A 21046-nucleotide genomic window follows, 5' to 3' on the forward strand; every position below is an offset into this window, starting at 1 on the left:
GAAAAAATACCACAACGACTTGCACAAGGAGTAAAGGAAAATGTTTGTTGTTTAAAAGTAAAGTTACACAAATTATAATACTTGGCAAACTTTTTCTGCGATTGGCAACGAATAATCGTATAATATTTGAGGTACTTAGAATATCTTTTAAAGTGATTTTAAGGATTGAGGTGGCAACCAATACGTCAGTTGTAGCCCTTTCTCGTAAAGAAAACGTACTTATCAGTATTATCTTATGATCTTACTTATCAGCTATAAGGAAGCGTTTGCAACACTTCTGATCAGGACCAATGTCTTTGGTATAAAGTACATTGAATATTTATTGAACGGATTTTCACAAATGAGCTGGCAACCGATGCGTCTTTTTAACAAGATGCCAAGATTATCGGTTTTTAACCCTTCTAATCAGGACCACAGCCGAGTCGATCTGGCCATTCCGTCCGGCTGTCTGTCCGACCCACATATCAAACACTAGGATATTTGTTAATTATATGTTAATATTTTTTATTAAACGTTTAGTTTTAAAATAATAATATGCAATTAATATTGTTAAATATACATAATAATACCTTTAATTGTAATATGCGTGTGTGCTCACTTAATGGTTCCTCTGTTTCTTCTCCATCCAAACATTTTACTGTTACGTTCTTCCTTTGCCGTTTTATACATTTTACATGTAAATTTAACTATTTAAGAATATATTATTTTATATGCATTTTACATGTTATTTGCTTTCAATAGCGGCAAATAATATTCCATTTCCAACAACTTTTATTCTGTACGCCAAAGTCTTTGCCGATTTAGCTTGGGATCAGTATAATAATTTACGTATAAAAATCATTTTGCGCCTTGATTTCTTACTTGTTTCTTCACTGTATGTAGGTATTATTTTATTTACTCTTTTATTATTTATATATTACACTACGCTAATAGCACATTTGAAATTCCCTTTATTCGCTATAAGTACTGTTAGTCATATAAGTTTTATAGTTCTTTATGTTTTGCTAAATATTTGTGGTTTCTGCTGGTTTATTAAATGCTTGTAAATCATTTATTTCTTTGTTTACGACTTAATTGGTTTCCTGATATTTTTAGCTCCCACTCTGCTACTCGTATATAATATATATGTATATATTTTGTATATGCCTGCTATAATATAATATAATTTATAAAATTGTTGTTTATCTCGCTGAGGTGGAAAATTCTTTAATTTATAAGGTTACTTGTTGTTCTGCTTTTTGCTGCTGTTGCGGTTGCGAATGCATGTTGCATGTTGGTTGTATACGTTACTAATTCCACTACTTCAGTTTAGTTTTATTGTTTTGCGATTAATATTTAAAGTATTTGTATATCCTCTGCTTGCGATTCGAACACCCCAATACACCGAATACGTATATTTCTATACACGATCGAAATATAAAAAAATTAAAAAGGTAATAAAAAACGCCTAAAAACTTCCTAAAGATAACTTTTAATTGCTTGTGCCAGACCTGGATATACTTTATGTATCGTAAACGTGCTGCTCAAAAATTTAAATACATTGCTGTCTCTTAGCGCAAAGTAAATATTTGCTACAATGACTTTTTATTATCCTTATGTACATTTGATTAATGGAAGCAACATCCTTTCAATCCATCTCGTCGTCTCAAAAACTGGAAAGGGTTTGGAATTTAAGGGTTGGTCCCAATTCAATCTCGCGAAACTCGAACAGCATATTTAAATTAATTTTTTAAACCAGAACCAAGAGATAAAAAATAAGGAACAAAACTAAATCGGTGTAATTAGTTTACAATTTTATTTTGAAATAATAAAGACAAAACACTCAACTTATGGACAAACGTAATTAAACGTAATAGTTCAAATTAAATACATAATCATAATAATTGGTAATCGGTACAAAGAAATCAGTAACATTGTTCATCAGCAGTTGCGTTTTTTCCGGTTCAACCTTATAAGAATTATGAAAAACGTCTCTAGCCTAATTAGAATTATTAATGAAATAAAAACACACTGATGAAAGGAGAGCTGGTGGAGAGCCATAATCAAATAAAACAAGGCAATTGGAGAGCTGGGCCTTACAATAAGTTAGCTAGTCATACACAATTCATTTAGTTAAAAAACATCATCAAATACATTACAATTCCCAGGATCCTTCGAGACCCATTTACAAATAATCTGTCTAAAAGCATAAAAGCATTGCATACTTTTCTGGATTTCTCTCCTTTCCATTCAGCAAATTGAACTAAATTAGTTTACTAAATTAATTACTCGTTGTGGTGGTTGAGTTGTTGTTAATGTTCATGTTGTTACTGGCGGCCAGCAGCTCGCCCGTTTGACTCCGACTATCCATTGACCAGTCCCAGTCCTTTCCCTTAGGCCGAAATTTGGAGGATTTGTGGTGGTGCTGCTGCTGATGGTTTAGGCCCGTGTGGTGCGGGGACGACTTTTCCTTGGGTGACTTTCCGGATTTCCCCACAAGCGGTCCAGCTGCTCCTCCCACAGTATTGGGAGCATCCAAGTTAAGTGGCCCATTGCCCGCTGCATCTGCTGCCGTCGGCGGCGCACTGGAGTTTGAGTAGGCCAGCAACTCATCACAGTCGTACTCCCAATTTCTTTCGCAGAATTTCTTTTTGTAGTGCTTTTCCGAACTGGTCTTGGACTTGCGCTGGTACTTCAGAGGTATGCCACCTAAGTCCCCGGACACGGTGGGTCCACTGGCCAGAGGTGGAGTGGCCACACAGGCTGCACTGGGACTGGGAGTTCTGGGCAATCCAACGTCAGAGAGTGGCGGCGACTCGATGGCACTGGGATCCACCGGCGACACGGTTTTCAGGGAGCTACTAGTGTGCAGCGAGGAGGATGCAGAGGATTTGATGCTGCTGTCGCTCATGTGATCGGAAAGATGGTGCTGCTGCTGTTGATGCTGCAACTGCAACTGTTGCTGTTGCTGATGTGGGTGGCTGCCTCCACTGCCGCCAATGTTGTTGTGCTGGGCATGATGGTTGTAGAGACTGTTGCTGCTGCTGCCACCGCTTCCTATGGGCAGCTCCAGCTGCGAGGAGCTGGACGAGGTGGACAAAAAGGTGCGCACCGCATCCGAGTTGCTGCTGCTGTGCGTAATGCCCGAGTCCGGCGACGTGTTGCAGCTAATCGAGGCCGGCACCGTATCGCCATCGATGCTTCTCCGGGTCTTATCTAATTCAGTGCTGGCGAAGGCAACCAGGCGATCGAAACCGGAGCTGACTCGATGCTGCCAGTGGGTCTCGTCATCAGCGGCGATAACATCATCTGTGAATAATGACCATAAACAATAATTAGTTTTATCTCGTTGACGCGACCAATACTTGTGCGATTTTTTTTTATTTGACTTGGGTGATAAGGTGAGTTTTGGTGGATTTTTGGAGGTCAATTGGGTAGGGTGATAACGATACACTAGCGATACTTGTGTTGTCCTAAGCTTTTTTCATATTTAATTATCTTTTTGGTATAGTTGCATTGCGCTTTGCGTGCAGGAGGGTATGTACTAGTGTTCTTTTGTTTTAATGGGTGTTTTGATGTGTTTGGTGTGGTAAATGTTGAAACAGAGGAATTACATAATGAAATTAAAATATATAAATCATAAGTAAATCATAATTAAAAGAAAGAAACCAATTAGGCGCAACAGAACTTACCTCATGCTCGTTAAAATTTCATAAATTTTGTTCGGGATTTTTAATTATAATTTTGTTTTTGGCATATAAAGTCTGTACTTTTAGTAGGTAAATTATTAAACGCAAAAATTAAAAGTTTGTCTTTTGTAGGTTTCTGATTTGAAATCTTTGTTTTGCATCAGGTTCTTTGTACTCTGCTTATTATTTATGGTTATTACAAGATTGTATCTTTCGCCCAACAACAAACATGTTTTCGGTTTTGCTTTTTGTTTAGTTCGTTTGAGGAATTTTGAGGTATGCAAGTCAATCAATCAATCAATCAATTCAATTCAATGCAAGTCAATTCAATGCAATCGATCATTGGTTATTGGGGTACTGTAGGGCAACTACTACTACTATCGGCCAGAACATATCCGTTCAGATTCTGATTACTATGGGCAGCTGATAGTTTCGTTGGGCCAGACAAAGTCGTGCGAAGGCGACGTCTGGGATCGTAATTAGTTATAGTACGTTGAGTTGCCAAATCGTTAACTGTATGGAGTAGAGCATAATAGAAGGGATAATAAAGAAGGCTGGATAAGATGGGGCATAATTTGTTTGATTTGTTTGGTTCTTAGCATTACCAATTTGCATTTGCAGATTTGTTCAAATTTTAGTATAATTGAAAATTAATTATGCATTATAATAACATTCCGGGAGTTGCTTTTTTGGGTTAATTTTGAAATAAGTGTTTGCTTATGGGGGTGTGTGTGTTGTATATTTATGTATGGTTTTTACAAGGAGCCTTTTCAGCTTTACACGTGTTTTTGTGTTTGCTGGTGTCTCTGAGTGGCTATTATATGCAGTGGGTATAGATGATTGATTTGGCATGACGCTTAGAATAAATGTGGAGCTAGATTTATCTCAGCATGTTGGATGTTGTTGGCTTTTATTTTATTACTATAATGTTTGTTGAGGCATGTAACATGTACGTAAAACCCAATTATGAACTTTGGAAAATGTAACCAAATTTCACTTGCGATAAACTTAAAATTTGTTCATGTATAATTGGTCAAATTCTTTGATGGTCGCCGTCAGATTTCACCCTTTAAAGCTTACAAATTTCAATATTGATGGCATAAAAAATACAAAAGCATTAATAAATATCATAGTAAAATGAAACAAAAGCAAGTCTTAGTAGAAAAAACAAAATAAAACAAGAAACAATTACATGAGTTCTACAAGTGTTAAGGACAAAAACCAAACTACAAGGAATAAACAATGAACTGAGATTTGAAAAATGATAATTTTTTGTGAATGCTGTATTTACAAAAGTCTAAGGCGGTATAAATGTATAATTATGTTCAGATGTGTGGTTATGTAATAGTGTTTTAAAAGCAAGTCATAGCACGTCGGAGCTGGAATCAGATCCTGAGTTAAGGTTGGAACTGGATGATGAGGATCCGATATAGGAACCTCCATCCTCGCCCAACACTTCAACCTCTTCCGGCTCAGATTCCGAGTCCGATTCCTGCTCTTTTCGCTTCGTGGTTAGATCTTCTGCCACCGTTTGGGTGGCTAGTCGTTGGTGTTTGTGCTGGTGAAGAATATGTGGCTCTAGCGGGTATACTACGTGTGCTGGTGGTGGTGCTTGTTCTGGTGCATATTTTGGTACAGATACCGTGGTCGAGTTTTTGGCTTGGTCTACGTATAGCTTACCATCGTCGGCGGCATTGCCATTGCGTTGTCCGCCCAGAGTGGGCATGGTGCTGTGACCGTGACCAAGACCATGTCCAAGATGCGCTACACGCAGTTGCTGTTGGGTCAGCTGCAGATGCTGCTGCTGCTGTTGCTGCGACTGATGGTGATGCAGCATTTGCTGCTGCTGCTGTGGGTGGTGCGACAGCTGCAAAGGCTTCTCGTCGCCCAACAGGGAATTGATCTCGGGACTCATCAGCAAAGGTGGATCCACGAGCAGCTTTCCATTGTTGTTATTGCTTCGACGACCACAGGACGATGAAGATGACGAGGGCGTCGGCGAAGGCGTGGTCGCATCATGAGCTGGAGGCGGAGGTAGCACTTGACCGTTGGCGTACAGGTGGGCATGATGCTGCTGCTGCGTCGTTGGCGGCTCGTAGTGGGCCAATTTCGAGGGACGTGGCGGTTGCTGATGCGAGGCCAGCGGTGAGCTGCGTTTTATTCCCACTGAAACACAATTAAGGTATTTAGAAACTGTCCAAACTTTGCAAATGTTTGCAAAACTTTTATTGAAAAACCAAAGGAAACAAGCCTTGTTACCAGCTTCGACAAAAAGGCTTGAAATACATTTTTAGGAAATTTTTCTGCTATCCACTAAATGCTTACGTTCTACTTTGTGCGGTGTCCCATTGATGCTTGCACCATGGTGGTGGTAGCTGTGGGCTGGAGGAGCCTGGTGGGCATAGGGCGTGGTCAGTTCCATGCCCGGCGGCGGTATTCCCGCTGAAGACGAAGCAGCGGCTGCTGCGCGTCGTTGACGCTCCTCGGTCTCCTCCTTGTACTTTCTGGCACGCACATGATCCTGCAGCGATGCTGCTAGGCCTACAGATATACAAAAGGTGTTTGGTAAACCAGTTCGATGGCGAAACATTGCATACAACAGGTTAAGGCATGGTATTTAAAATTTAATGGAGCATACATTTTTAGAAATAGCAAAAATAGAAACATGCATAAATTGATTCGCTTAGGCCAGAAGTCCTCGAAAAAAAAAGAGCGCTACTCCTTAAGCCAAATTCAATTTACCTTCCAATGGAGGATTGGCACCATTAAGACGCGGTCCCCGCAAAGATGACGCTCCTGCTGATCCTAACCCCTTCGACTGCTTTTGCTGCTGCTCCTCGTGAAAATAGGCCTCAATGCTGCCCTTAAACTCCGCTCGGGGCAGAGCTACCGGCTGATAATCCCGTCCAGAACGAGCAGAAGAAGAGTGGGTTGCGGGTGGGGCAGTTCCTGCGTTGGCTCGACCGCCGCCCTGTGCCTTTTGGGCATAGGCTACATGGGCCAAAGTGGCCAGATTGCTGTTACCTCCAGCTGCCGCTCCGCCAGCACCTACACCAGGTCCTCTTTCCTGAGCATAACTGGTGGGCTGCGTATCCTGGGATTCCTCGGAGAGCGGACGAACATGAACCCTCTCGGGTCGTTGGGCATTCAAGTTGATCAGCAACCGATCGTTTGACCGCTCATTAAGGAAGGCCCGCTCCATGAAGCTAGCACCACTAGTGCTCATGTTCACAGCCGCATTAATGATGCTCTGATGCGAAATCTCAAGTGTTCGCTCGATTTCCCCGTTAACCAAGTCGCCAATGGTCTTGCCTGATGTGGGGGGCCCTCCATGACCTGGCAACGGCGGGGTTGCCTGGGGCGTGACATGTTGGCTTAGCTTCTCCTGCGACAGATGCCGCCGCAGAGCCATCTTTGCGGGTGAAACTTGCGTGTAATCCGGTTGCGAGGAGTTGGAGCTTGGCCTGCTTGGCGGACGGATGCGATATCCGCTGTAATCCGAGTTGGCGGAACTTGCCCGAGGCAGCAGTTCGAGTGGTTGCGATTGCGGTGGCTCCGCTATCAATTGCTCACGGCTGCTCGATCGCTGCAGATGACTATCAGCCGGCGGCGCCTTGAACTCATTGGGATGATGCGGATGCGGATGCGTATGCTGATGCTGCACATGCTGCGGCAGACGATGTTGCGGATGGTGGTGGTGCTGCTGCTGATGATGTTGCTGCTGTTGCTCCTCTACGCGCATCTGTTGACGCTGGGCAGCATGAGCAGCTGCTGCTAACATGAGCTGCTGTTGCTGGATTTGCTGCTGCTGTTGCACCATATAGTGTTCATAGCTGGTGGCACTTACAGAGCTGCGTCGCCTCTGGTAACCAAGGTCCGCCGGCGTGGCCTGCTGTCCAGCTGGATACAAAGCAGCCATGTGGGAGGGCGGAGGAGGCGGTAATGGTGCCTGTCTAACTGGCGAATACTTCGGTTCTTTAGCTGACTGGTACTTGCTCGACACAGTTGTCTTGGCCACTGCCCCGCCGTAAGCCCCATATGGAAGATTCGCTGGCGGAGGCGGCGCTGTAGATGCGGTGGCTCCTGCACATGGACCCGGCAGTGGTGGAGTTATCGGGGATATTGTGGTATTGGCATTAAGATGCATCAGACCCTGCGTGGAGACGGTGATGATGTTGTGCAGATTGTTGGGCAGCGACTGGGCAGGATTTATCGCTCCAGCCGGATGCTGCTTTGATCGCTTGGGTGCTGGACTGTGAAGAGGAGAGGGAGAGGGTGATGCCTCCACAGCCTTACTGCGCTGCTCCTGATCTTCGTTTAAGGCCGTGGTGATGATGCTCTTTAACCGATCCTCAAAGTTGGCAACCTTGGGAGATTCCTGCTTGCGACTAGCCGATAGTCCGGGCAACTCACACTTCGGAAGCTGGGAAAGCGTCATCTGCTGTTGCTGTTGTTGCTTGGGTGCTGGCATCAATGTGGTGTCTTTAAAGTGGTGCCCAGGTGAGGATTTAATGCTCACTGGCGCAGTGGGCGGAGGTGGTGGGACCTCTAAAATTGCTTTATTCTTGCCGTTCACTTGGGACGAGGGCGCGGCTGCCCCTTGGAACTTGCCAGCTTCGATTTGGCGGCAGGTCTCCACGATTTTCTGTGCCAGCACTTCGGGATTGCTTTCCTGAATCTTACCCACTTCGGGAACCTCTGGCCACTCCTGGGAACGCGCTCGGTGCTCGCGACTGCGTCGAGAGTTCTTCACGGAGTTCAACTTGTTGCTCTGCACCGTCACTGCACTTGCACACACAGTTGTGGAGGAGGAGGAAGATGATCCGGTTGACACAATCATATTTGTTCCTTGCGCCAAAAGCGTCGCTGCGGTGGACCTTTCCTCTGCTGTCTTCTGCAACACCGAGGTCTCCTGTTCAATGGTGGACACCTGGGCGTAAAGTTTCTTCCGTTGACTTAGCGTGTTGGCGATCTCCTTTAGCACCAGCTCCTGGGCCGTGGTCTCTGAAAGTTCCGGGGGCACCTCCAGCTTCACCTTTCCATTAACAGTACCACAGAGTTTCTGATACTCGGGTAGGTTTTTTAATTGTTTGTTAAGCAGCAGCTTCTGTTCGCCCTCGTAAAAGGTTACTTCGTTGCGCATTCTACTTGCTGTGTGCTGTAGATCCTTATGTCTGCCCACAATCTCCTTTGCCTGGGCGATTAAATCGTTGGGTGAATTAACATGGATGCCTAGCTCGTTCATTCGCACCTTAAGTAGAGCAACGCTGTCATCGATCAGCACTTTTATCTGCTTGTCCAACTGGCTGGCTCTGTTTTTCAGCCTGGCCATCCTCTCCTGCTCTTGGGCAATCTGCTTCTGAACCTGGGGGACATAGGCACTTGATTTCATGTGCTCGATCATCGACGTGTACTGCGAACGGAACACATCTAGAAGGATCTGCAAGGCATAAGGCGTATCTTGTGGCGCCGCTGGAATATCCAGCTCTGTATGTGCCATGTTTTCCGTGAGCAAAGCAGTAAGCTGTTGATCCACGGTTCCAGGAGCTGCTGGCAGTTTTTTGGTCATGGTATCCAAGGCCGTACTCAACACTGTTTGCTTGTGCAGAGCTTCCAATCCAACAATCTTTAAGGACTTTCTGCCACGTGCACCCTTCTTCATGCGTCCCTTGCGACCAGGTCCGGCGCTAGCAGCTCTTGGTGGATCCTCTTTGGAACTGGACTCCTTGCTTGGCACCGTTGCCGCCGCCGCTGCTGCAGCCTCCGCTTCCCTTTGTGCAGCGGCAGCAGATTTGCTGGCTATCGCAGCTTTCCTAGTCAACTTTTTGCGCTTCTTCTGGGTAGCAGCTCGAGCCTGCCGGCCAACTGATCCTCCTCCAATGCTACCACCGATACTTCCGCCGTTGCTGTTCGAGTTGTTGTTCTCCTCGTCGTCAGACTGCGAACTCTTGCCCTTGGAACTGCACCAGTCGGACCAAACTTTCCTAGTCATAGGACCATTTGAGGCTGAGGTGGTATTGGTGGCGGTGGTGGTATTGCCACCATTGCCATTGGTCGCCTCGCCATCGCTCTCTGTGCTGCTCTCCATGTCCAGGCTGCGTTGCTGCTGGTTATGCTGATGCTGCAGTTGCTGGCGTGTCTTGGAGGCTGCTTGTTGCCCGCTAGCTGCAACTGCTATTCCCGCGCCGCTCACATCAGCTGGCGACTGGGACTGATGGCGTTGCTGATGGGCGGCAGAAGCGGTAGCTCCGTTGGGCTGCTCCCGCTCCCTCTGATGGTTGTTGCTGTTGGCGTGGTTGTTGCTGTTGCTATGATGATTGTTGTGATGGTGTTGGCCAACGTTCGCCTCTCGCTTGGCGCGATCACGTGTCGTGCGAACAGTTCCTGAAAAACAGAAAGAGCAATGAATATTTATTTCAAATAAGGATGCTCTTGTGTGCACCTATCTTATAGACCCTAATCATTTTATGATTTCATATCGTTAGAATGGATTAGGACCCTATTTGAACTAGCTTTTGGGGAATCCTTTATATATTGTAAATATAAGTTAATGATTTGATTTGGTACAATAGGCGAAGCAAAAATAAAAATGGTCCTTCTTATACAATACAAGTGCGGAGTTATATATATCCTGTTTCACAAACTATAATACTAAATATATATATGCAGATAGCAGAAGAGGAACACACAAGTCATTACATAAAAGTAATTGTTATCCCAGACTTCAATTGATGATTTAAATGATATGATATGATAAATACAAAAAAAAAATAGGAGAAATTTTTATCCCAAAGTGATTGATCAAGAAAAAATCATGACAGCGATGGATTGATTGATTGGGAATATTTCATGATGACGAACATGACTGTCTTTGTGTGTGTTCGTGTTTGATTTCCGGTTAGTGCATCCTTCATCTCCGTCGCCTGCTTTTCAGAACTTACCCACGCTCTCGTGATCGTTGCCGCCTTTAGTTTTCAGGCGCTGAAAGTATCGCTCCAATATGGTGCGATCAATTACATGTAGATAATACGAAACGGGCTTGCAGGTCCAGGAAACTGACCCCTTAAGGGGCGGAATTTCGCTGACGTGCATTATGGTGCCAATGTCACTGAGGTTTCTGAAAGAAATTAATTTGCGTGAGAAACTGTATAGAAAACAGTTGGCTTTCTAAATAACAACAAACCTATCTGTGATCCGAAAGTTCAGCGGACAAAACGACTTGGAGGACACGACCCGTGCTCCGTCGCGAAGATCTGCGAACCGTTCCTTGAGCTGATGGTCCACAGTTGGTCCAAAGGCGAAGTTATTTACAAAAACCAGCGTCGATGAGGTGATCTTTTCCCGATGCTCATCGACCAGGAAGTCACCCTTTATCAGCTTGTATTCGCAAAAACGCTTTCCAAACCATCCCATATACTGGCGAAAGATGACGTCCATGCGTTCAGCATATCGCGCTGGAGTGTCGGCCTTCTCGATGCCGATGCAAGTCTTCAGCGGAAAGGATCCGGCCATCTGGAGGACCACCTGGCCCACTCCCGAGCCGAGATCGATGAACGTGTCCTCTTTGCTGACAGTGACGTGCTTAAGCATCTGCTGCACCAGCTCATAGCTCGTCTCGCCGTAAACCTCTGGCGAGAAGGGCTCGTACTGGTTGAGTTTGTCCGGATCAAGTACGGCGGCATTGTAAACTAATTGCAATATGTGTCTTAGAAGGCTAGGGTGAGCGAACTTGTTCAGGCGCTCGGCGGGCAGTGAAGTTCCTTTTTCCTAAGAGCAAAGCAAACATATTAGAAACAGTTCAGGTGGTAGTTTCAGCGGGTATTTGTAGCAAAGAAAAATATTAGGAAATACAAATGTATAAAGACTTGCTGATTGAGTTCAAATAAATGCAATTAGTTGTTAATAATAAAATATTCTCTTTAGAGCGATTTATTTAGAGAGATTGCAGTTAAATACTAATTTTAATAAGGAAACATTTGAAATCTAGCGGCATTTGCTTTGCTTTCCCTTTCTGACCATTTTCTTTTGCTTTAAATACCATAACAATGGAACTCCACTCACCAATGCAACGATGCTGTCGACGGCCTTGTTGAAGCGATCGACCAGACCGGTCATAGTCTTATAGCAGGCAGTGTCAATTTTGTGGAGATTGGTTTCCTCGAAGGCCGATGACATCGATGGCAGTTCATCGCAGACGAACTTAATGGTGTCGATGATGTCGATGCCATTATCGTGCTTGTCCTGTCCATGTCCGATCTGCAGGGGCCAGGCGAAGGAAATGACATCGGAGGAGCCAGCGGGCGAGCGCAACACCAAGTCCTTGACTTGGGGTGTGGCCATATTTTTCCGCTTTCCTTAGCCTTAGCCAGCCTTTTTTTTATTTTTGTCTATTTTGTTGTGTTTTTTGGTGTGCGTGACAAAAGGGGGCGAGATCGGCTTTGTTTTTGTGGGGGTGTTCGGTATTTTTCTAAAACAACGTCAGCTTTTTGTTGTTCTAGTTGGATTGCGATGGTGTCGTTTGAGATTTTGACGTTTGATGAGGCGTTTATGTGAGTGAGTCTATGATAGGTGCTAAACGATTTGATGATCAAAAATTGGCATAGGATTCGTGTTTCAGTAGCGTATATTGTGTCGAGGCGTTGGCGTTTCGTTTTACGGTTACGACTATGGTCTACGTTTGTTTCAAATGGTTTCTTCTTCTGGTTGTTGTCAAATTTCGTGTCTTAGGAACAGTGGCAGCGTTGGGTTAACGTATTGGGCTAATAGAATAATATTATGCTTCAACTACTCTTGACGTTGCGATTCGTGGCGTTACGTTGGGTTTTCTCTTAACGTTAGTTTAACTGCTACTGCTGCTGCTGCTCTGCTTCCTTTTCTGCTTCCTTTGCGAAGGCTTCGGCTTCTCTTTCCGGTTCCGGTCCCTCTTCTCACTTCCGTTCTTCCTCCAGCAGCAGCGACAAAATACAAAAGTAACTGATGATAATTGCGAAGCTTGATATTTTGCTGGATGTTAAGAAAACGATGCATTTTCTTCAGTTTTCGGGAACAACATTTTCCAAATGTTTTCCTTTCCTCCTACAGTTTCTGTTTCTGTTTCGAACTCTTCCTGTTGCTGTTGCATTATAGATTCCCACCGTTCCGTTTCGATTCAGTGCGTTTTGTGGCGCACGCTCGTTGCCGAAAACCGTTGCGCATATTGCACACAACTCTGTCCAGTATTGGCAAGTGTTTTAGTGGAATTTGCTGTATTTACGCCTTTACAACACACGCGCCTTGATTTATGTACAGTTTGAAAGTGTTTGTTATTTTGAGTCTGTAACAAGAGAGAAAAGAGGAAGAGAATGGTAAAAACATAAATAAGCAACATAATCAAAACAAATTGTTTAAACAAAAATGCAGGTTCTAGAATTCGATGATTTTTATGGTTGGCGAGTATTGAAAATGCAGTTCAGTGCCAAAACTTTGATGGGTGAATAATAGTTGTACTGAGGTAAATGTGCCAGAAAACTCTTACTTCATATAGTTACCCTAATTAATTGGAACTAAAGATAATTACCCTTAAACGACTTAACTGCTTTAGAAGAATATTATTCACTAATAGTGTGTTCACTGGTGTAGCTATAAGGTGTCTAATCCCTTTTTGCGACTTTCGCCTTCCAAATTAAAAAATAAATAGCAAAAGGTAAAACCTAAGATTTGCAATTTTATTGGGTTTGATTATCGGCTATAGATATGGATTACTTTTCACAAGATTCCGAAATATTTTAAAACATTGTTAGGCTTTATAAGCAACTGAAAACTATTCCCACACTGGGATTTGTTTCATCATTGATATGCAGCACCTCTTTCCCTGTGGGTTTCGCTATATTTTTTGTGTTCAGGGTGGCTTTCGTTATATTTGTTTATTATGCTAATTAGTCATGCGAGGCACGTTTTAGGGATTTTTTTTTCATATACTTTTTCACTTTGTATTTAATGTGATGCTATTCATTTTTGCTCCTTTTATTTTGGGTGGGCGTAGACACAAGTCAGCGAGAATGTGACTTCATTAGCATAAACACCGTTGACGACAGCGTTCCTCGGAGGAAAGAGGGGGAGTTGGGAAAAGCTAGCCGCGGAAAATCGATACCAACCCCCAAGGTCTGGTGCTCAAATTAAAGAATGACTGAAAATTACCGTCATTCGGATATTTATACCCGTTAGTTGTAGAGTAAAAGGGTATACTAGAATCGTTGAAAAGTGTGTAACAGGCAGTAGGAAGCGTTTCCGACCATATAAAGTATATATATTCTTGATCAGTATTAATATTCGAGTCGATCGTGCCTTGTCCGTCCGTATGAACGTCGAGATCTCAGGAACTATAAAAGTTAAAAAGTTGAGATTAGGCATGCAGATTCCACAAACCGCTAACAATTGTCACGCCCAGACTTTTGAAAAATGTTTTTATATTTTTTTATTAGTCCTTTAAATTTATATCGAATTGCCAAAAATTGTTTTACCCCGTCAATTTGTACCGATATTCCAGAAAATGAAGAAATTTCTCGTTCTCACTTCTACTAGCTGAGTAACGGGTATCTGATAGTCGGGGAACTCGACTATAGTTTTCTTTCTCGCTTCTAATTAAAGCAGTGAAAATCACCGTTGAGGCGGCTTAGTTGCAGCTTTAAGCTTCAGTAAACCCATATAGAGAGACAGATATCCAGTCGAGCGTTAACATTTTTGGCTAGACAAGCGCCACATTAAATTGAATGGGTTTTTGGCCTGCACTCACACTCGGACGATAGCTTTGGCTATATGTATGTACATGTGTATTCTAGCTGCGTCTGGCAACTGCAAACAAAATTGCAGTACATTATGTAAACCAGTCTAGCTACATACACATGTATGTACATATGTGCCATCGCTCGGTTGTTGTTTATGCATGCACGTGTGCGCAACCAGCCAACATTCCCTACTCCTCACTTTCCACTTCGGAGTATGTATCCATCCCGAGCACATCCTGTGTGCGTGTGTATCCCTATCTATATATACACGTGTACATATCTGCAACCATGACAGCCCCAACAGACAGCCAGACAAAAGCTCCATGTGGCATCTGTCTCCTCGCCGATTTTCCACCCCTTTGGTCACTGCCCCTCCCCAAAAGCCCACGTCCATAGATACATCGCCCCACAGGTCGCCCATTTCGCCCATTTCGCCGGTCAAGCCGACAAACAACAACGTGAGCTATAACGACGATTGCGACAGAGACAACGACGTCAACAATTTATTGTTAATCAATAACCGGGCAATGAATTTTATTTTCCGTATTTAAGCGCCATCCGGCCATTTGCAGTTTAAGAGAGATGTGCGCGTGGCAATGAAAAGCTGGAGAGAAAAGTCGCAGAGGAGAAAGTGATAAGGGCGTACGTCCTGTACATTCTGAATAAACCAAAAAATCTTTTAGATCCAGCATTCAGATCTACTTTAATATATTTTAAGAGTTACAAATGCGTTCCTTCGGGCGAGCCCTTAAAATAAAAGGTTTTTAAAATAAAGGGATCGGAAGGTTTACGTTACTTGCAGTTTCAAAGACATATTTGCATACTCTAGATATCATAGTTTGAGCACTCAGCGATCTCTACTGGGTATATGTCCAGACCGAGTGTTGGCTGGAATACAAATCACACCAATTTAACAGACATTGAACTTACGGTCTGCTGCCAAAGTTATTTGTTGTCGATTGTTGGCTGCAACCGTAAATTACGACTTGCAACCGAAAATCACAAAGGCCAACTCATTACCACTAGGTCTAATAGCATGCCTTTGGTCCGTTGGCTACTGTCTAGCAGCGATATATTTGCCTAGTTTCGCATATTGCCATTGGAAACATCATCCCAAATACGGCAAACAAGTTTATTAGTCAGCATTTCATTGGAGGAAAATGCTTAAGGTTCATAGGAGCCGAAAGTAGACTATATTCTGTTTCAATATCAACCATATACATTGGAATACATTCTAAATGGAAAGGTATAAACTGCATCCACTCATTTCAAAAGTTGCACAGCTTATTAGACACCACTGCACTATGTATTTCATGATTTTTCATATTTTTCGCACGCTCGTGGAGGCGTGACACACATTTCACTGCTCTACAAATACTGAGAAAAGCTGACACAAATCGCGCTTTTAATCAATTTAAAACGCGCACAATACCAATCTTCCGTCTTTTTATATTCTACTTATGTACATTACGAAATTGGGCTGTTTCAAGACACATGGGCTAGTTATATTAAATTACCTTTAAACTTATTTTATATAGTTATCTAAATTTCTCGTCTCTAGACCACATTTAATTAAACCAAATGAAATGTACCTTTTATTTTCAAGTTTTTCTTTCTATGTAAAAGCAGACAACGCCCACGCGAACTGCTACTATTACTATGCTCTTCTCTCTCTTTTTTTGCAATATTATTTGCGTGTTGTTTGCCGCATTCGTCTTTCCTTTTTGTTTATTTTATGGCTCTGCCTGCCACGCTGTCTGCCTTGTTTTGGTTGCCCCCTCTCAACTGCTGTGTTTGCTGATATCCCATATCCCAAACTAAAATAATAAAACAAATTACCTATAAAATGCGAGCAGCACAGTTCTGAAAATGAATATTTCGAGCATTTCGAGCGGCAGAGGGAGATGACCGACTAGTTTCACTGTGATGTGGCTTGTGATTGTGATTGTGTGTCAAGGTCAGCAATTGTGGCAAGCAATTAACAAATAAGTTAAACATTCCTGCACAGTTGGGTTTCTGTGGTGTCGTTTACATTTTCTACATTTAGTTTCATAATTTGCCTTATTTCATGATTCGACAACGTTTTTCTATATTTATTTTCGTTTGCATTTTGTTTGCTTGCTTGTAATTGTTGTTGCTGTGCAAAGGTCACATTAGTTTACGCTTTGACTGCTCGGTAATTACAGTTAAAGCGATGTACAAAAAGGCAATAAATTTTGAAAATGGTTGGCAGTGAATATTTGTTACTTTCCATTACTGTTGCTCTTTATTTCCAGGTTAAAAGTAGAGCATTTTTAAACCATTAAATACATAACCATCATTCATTTCATTACACTGAGCTGATAAGAATTTTCAATGTAGACCAATTGTATAAAAGCGCAACCTGTTGGCATGTGAGGCCATCAAATCAAATCTTGCTTCTATGCCCACAAACGAACAACAAACGCTGATAAGATACGACATTATTTGACCTACTTATAAATGCTTTTTATTAACAAGAGCGAATAAATAGAACTTGAAGCAATAACCATGTGACACAAGCCGCATTAAGGCAAGTGGCATATTTGTCCTGCAACTTGCAAAGCAGACGGCAAGTCAAACACCTGCCACGAAGAATGAGAGGAAGGACAAGGGATCGGCAGCACTTCAGTTTGGTACGTGCCACAGGGAATTCCCCGCTTATTTTTTATCGAGCTCCCCTTTTGAGATCCGTTTGGAAGGTCATCAATCGCATTGCGTATATGTACATATATAATTTCTTGTCCTGCGGTTTGTTTCCTTTCAAGCAGCAGCTGCATCTGCAACCACATGGCAAACGGGGAAGTTCAGAGCTTTTGACACGAAAACGCAGTGCCAACATGTGCAAGATATTTAGTTGCCAGAGATGCCAGCAAGCACTGTAATTAAATTTACATAGGGCGAGGACATCTATATTTCGCCAGGTCAATATATGAAAATTAAGCTGTCGGTAAAGGGAAAATAATGGTGAAAAGGGCGGATCATAAGAATCAAGTACTCGTAGTATTATAGGTAATGTCTTGTTAGAAAGTGGAAAGTATATATAAATTTCTGTTGCTATTTTGCGAATGAAACTTTAAGGTAATGCTACTCGGTCCACAAAAAACCAGCTGCTTGCAGTAACTGAAAGCCAGTCAAGAACCTTTAAATTCCCTCTTCGCACCGTTGCCAAACTTCACCCAAATACACACCATTAACGCATTTTGGAGCTGCCACACCCAGAACTTGAAATGCACAAAAAATCACCAGGAAACCTAAGATAAAAAAGAGGGAGCAACTGCGACCCCACCCACAGGAGTGGTTTGCCTTGCCTGCCTGCAAAGGTGAACAAAAGTTCAAAGGAAGAGCACAAATTAGACAAGAGCTCTGTCAGTAATCGATTCTGAATTACCATAAAGCACTTGTCGGAGAAAACTTTGCACTTCAAAGCCTGCCCAAAAAACGAAACCAAAGCCTTCACATACTTTGGCTTTAAATGATTTTAAAGCGCAGCTATACAACTGAGGAGCAAAAAGTTGAACGAGGTGGTGATAGAATGGCGGCCAGACCCAACCAAAAGTCGCTTCGACCCAGCTTTTCCATCCTTTGCGGGTGGTTGGGTTGGAAAAGCCATCAGCGGTGCCCAAATATCATCCCCAAACGCTCAGAAAATGTGGAAAATGCCAAAAAGCCATGGGAAAAGGGAATGAAAAGGCAAAGGCAATGATGAGAAATAACTAAACTAAGGCATGGGCTGTAGAAATCCCCGAACCTATAAAATATGCTGTGATGTGGGCGAACTTGTGTGGCGAACGTTGAGTACAAAAATAAGCAAAGAGCTGTTGAAAAGTTAACCCATTAAAGACACATTAACGCAAACTAGGCTGTTCTGCGAACAAATAAGTTATTGATGACTTTTGGGCTAGCAATTCTAAAAATGTGTGTGTTACTTTACAATATTTACAATACAATAGCTTTTCAATATGCGGTATTTCAATGTAACTATTCATTCAAATGGATATAAGAATAAAGTAACAAATATATATTCTTATTTAAGATTATGTAATGGTTTCGCTTTGCATAAAATTCAGAGATTGCCGACATGATCACCGTGGATGGGGCCCTTAAATAATCAAAAATGTTCGCAAGACACACAAAAACGAATTTCCAGATAAGCCTCTAGGCACATTTGCTCTTAGAAATTTCAAATTTGGGCATTCATTGAGGTTTAATATTTAAGCTAATAACAATGGGCAGAGCAAAAGAGTATTAGTTCATACTTTTTGTAAATGGTTTGGACTGAGATTTTGAAATTTATGCATACTTGTTATATAAATAAATGTTGTAAAATGATGCTGTTACTAAAACCTTAAGCATACCCATATCGAGAAGAGTAGGAATTATAATGACAAAAAAAGAAGAAATACACACTTTAAGGAAATCTGAGCAATAATTTAACTGAGCAATTTAAACTTAGAACCATTAAGTTATTGCAAAGACAAGAATTCTTTTTATTTACTGATTAGTTAAATTAACATTTGGTTTATAAACCATATACGAATTTCATTCAATGTCAAATGATAATAATTTAATCGATTTGGAACTGTGAACTATATACGGATTTATTCTTTAAAGATAGCTAATAGAGATTAATGACTTGCTCTGATTGATAAAGTTAACTCGAATGCCTCAATTAACTAAATTAAATTAAATTTTAAGTGGTAGCCGCCTTTCGAAGGGCATGCAAGCAGTAGCAGTCGGGAATGCGGGTGGTTTGAGTCAGCATTGGGCAGAAGAGTACATGAGCACATGAATCTGATGGTGGGATGGTGCTGCTCTTGGTGGTCATGGGGCGGTTTATTAACACAGACGACTAGTCGTCGTCTTTTGTGCTCTGGCTTCTGCTACTCTTTATGGCTATGGTTCTCTCCTCGACCTCCCGACCTCTCGACGTCCATCCTCTGCCATCGACAACGTCATCATCGTGTTTATTTTTGCGCACAGGGTTGCTCTGCTGCCGTTTCGCTGATTCTCGTTCCCATTCCGATTGCGCGGTAGGTGGAATTTGGTAGAGCCTGCCACTCGTTTGGCATTAATTGCTTTATCGATTTTTTTCGAGCGTTTCCCCCAAAGCAAACACCGCACCCACCCAGCCAAACAGCCAAACAGCCAACCAACCACCCACCCACTCCCTTCCTGTTGTTGTTTTTGGCACAAGGACGTGGAAAATAAAACAAAGCTGGCGAGTTCCCTCTGTCTCTCTCCCTGTCGCACTCTTGTTGTCTGCCTTGGTTACTGTGAATGAATGCTAGAAAGAGCACTGGATTTTTCCAATGGGTGCAAAGGCACGGCGGAGAAAGAGGGAAGGAAGTGGAAAACATGGAAAGAAAATGCACTCGCTGAATGCCGCTTTTGCGAAATAAAAGCGGAAAAAGTGCACCTGCCGCAATTTTCAAAAGGTTCGCAAACAACATGGAGAGAAGCAAAATAAAAGCCTCGGAGAGAGAAAATGTAGGCCAACCCATTTCCCGCCCACTCAGAAAAACCAAAACAGCGACAGAGTTGCCATCCCAAAGCCGGAAAAAAACACAGAAATGCATGGAAAATGCAAAATGAGTTCAACGCCGGTAGAGAAATAACAGCTAAAGCTGCAGACCGCCAGGCGGCGCCTCAACAAAAACTTCTCGGTTAATTCGCAAAAAAAAAAAACAAAAAAAAAAAAAAAAAATCAAATAAAACAAAAAAAAAGCCAGCGAAGCAGGAAAGTATAAAAAATAAAACTGCAGTAAAAGTGTGTGCAAGCCAAAGCCCCAGAAAACGAGGTCAACTATTTCTGCAAGTGGAAGGAGGCGGAGGGCGCGCGGAATTGTGGGCGGCGGTGGGCGGCAGTCGTTTGCATTTGTTTCAATTGCGTGCTTAGTTAGTAGGTTATGTTAATATAAATTTGCATAATTACGAACTCCATACCAATCCCAACACGCGCACAAAGTAAATATCAATATTTTCCTCCCTAAATTAAGCAGTCGACTTAGTTCAAAGGAAGGTAAGGAAATGCCGCAGTTAAAGCGAAATTAAATAAAAGTAGGTCATAAAGTAATTGAAATTATTGTAAAAATAAATTATATTGTAAAGAATAAAAGTAGTTATTTAAAAAGTGTTTTTTTTTTTTTTTTGTTATATCCTAATTTCTATAAATGTTTATACGTAACAGGCAATCAAAATCAAAATGTTTTTATAAAACAAAGAATCAACACTAAAGTTATCTAACAAAAACCTAACTCAACCTTAATTTTTAAGCAGTTTATTAAGGACACCATCAAAGGAACATTTTATTCAATCTTGACTGTGATTCAATTGCTTTCAATACAATTGGTAAAAATCCGAGCAGTAATCAATAAATCCCTGGAAGCACTACTTCGTTTACATTAACATTATTATGCCATTTAACTATTTTTGCTGCATTTAAACATTCAACGCATCGCAGTGAAATGCGGCAACATCGCAGCGTAGGAGGAAGCAACTGGAAATGGGTCAGTAATTAAAACTCATCGCCTGCAGGCTTCAATTGTTAAAAGCCATAAGAACGAAAAAGAAATGTCCACCTAATATGTCGGGGGG

At 42.3% G+C, this 21046-nt stretch overlaps 1 protein-coding gene across 5 annotated transcripts in view; it reads right to left on the reverse strand.

Moving 5' to 3' along the window:
- Positions 1 to 1772: 1772 nt before the first annotated feature.
- LOC6553084 (histone-lysine N-methyltransferase, H3 lysine-79 specific) overlaps positions 1773 to 21046 on the reverse strand; it is a 41617-nt gene continuing 22343 nt past the window's right edge. For 4 of the 5 annotated variants that reach the window (XM_026975690.1, XM_026975689.1, XM_026975688.1 and 1 more), the window contains 7 exons: positions 11730 to 12981; positions 10852 to 11435; positions 10610 to 10785; positions 6411 to 10052; positions 5994 to 6209; positions 5349 to 5834; positions 1773 to 3288 (listed from right to left, as the gene is read on the reverse strand). In XM_026975690.1, coding sequence (XP_026831491.1) covers positions 2261 to 3288; positions 5349 to 5834; positions 5994 to 6209; positions 6411 to 10052; positions 10610 to 10785; positions 10852 to 11435; positions 11730 to 12008 — 6411 coding nt within the window. In that variant the 5' untranslated portion in view covers positions 12009 to 12981 and the 3' untranslated portion in view covers positions 1773 to 2260. Of the gene's footprint in view, positions 3289 to 3703; positions 4182 to 5348; positions 5835 to 5993; positions 6210 to 6410; positions 10053 to 10609; positions 10786 to 10851; positions 11436 to 11729; positions 12982 to 21046 lie in introns of those variants that run through there. The other variant, XM_001979043.3, reaches the window with a different exon arrangement.

Source organism: Drosophila erecta, unplaced genomic scaffold, assembly GCF_003286155.1.
Source record: "Drosophila erecta strain 14021-0224.00,06,07 unplaced genomic scaffold, DereRS2 tig00000000-arrow-pilon, whole genome shotgun sequence".
In the NCBI taxonomy this organism is placed as follows: Eukaryota; Metazoa; Arthropoda; class Insecta; order Diptera; family Drosophilidae; genus Drosophila; species Drosophila erecta.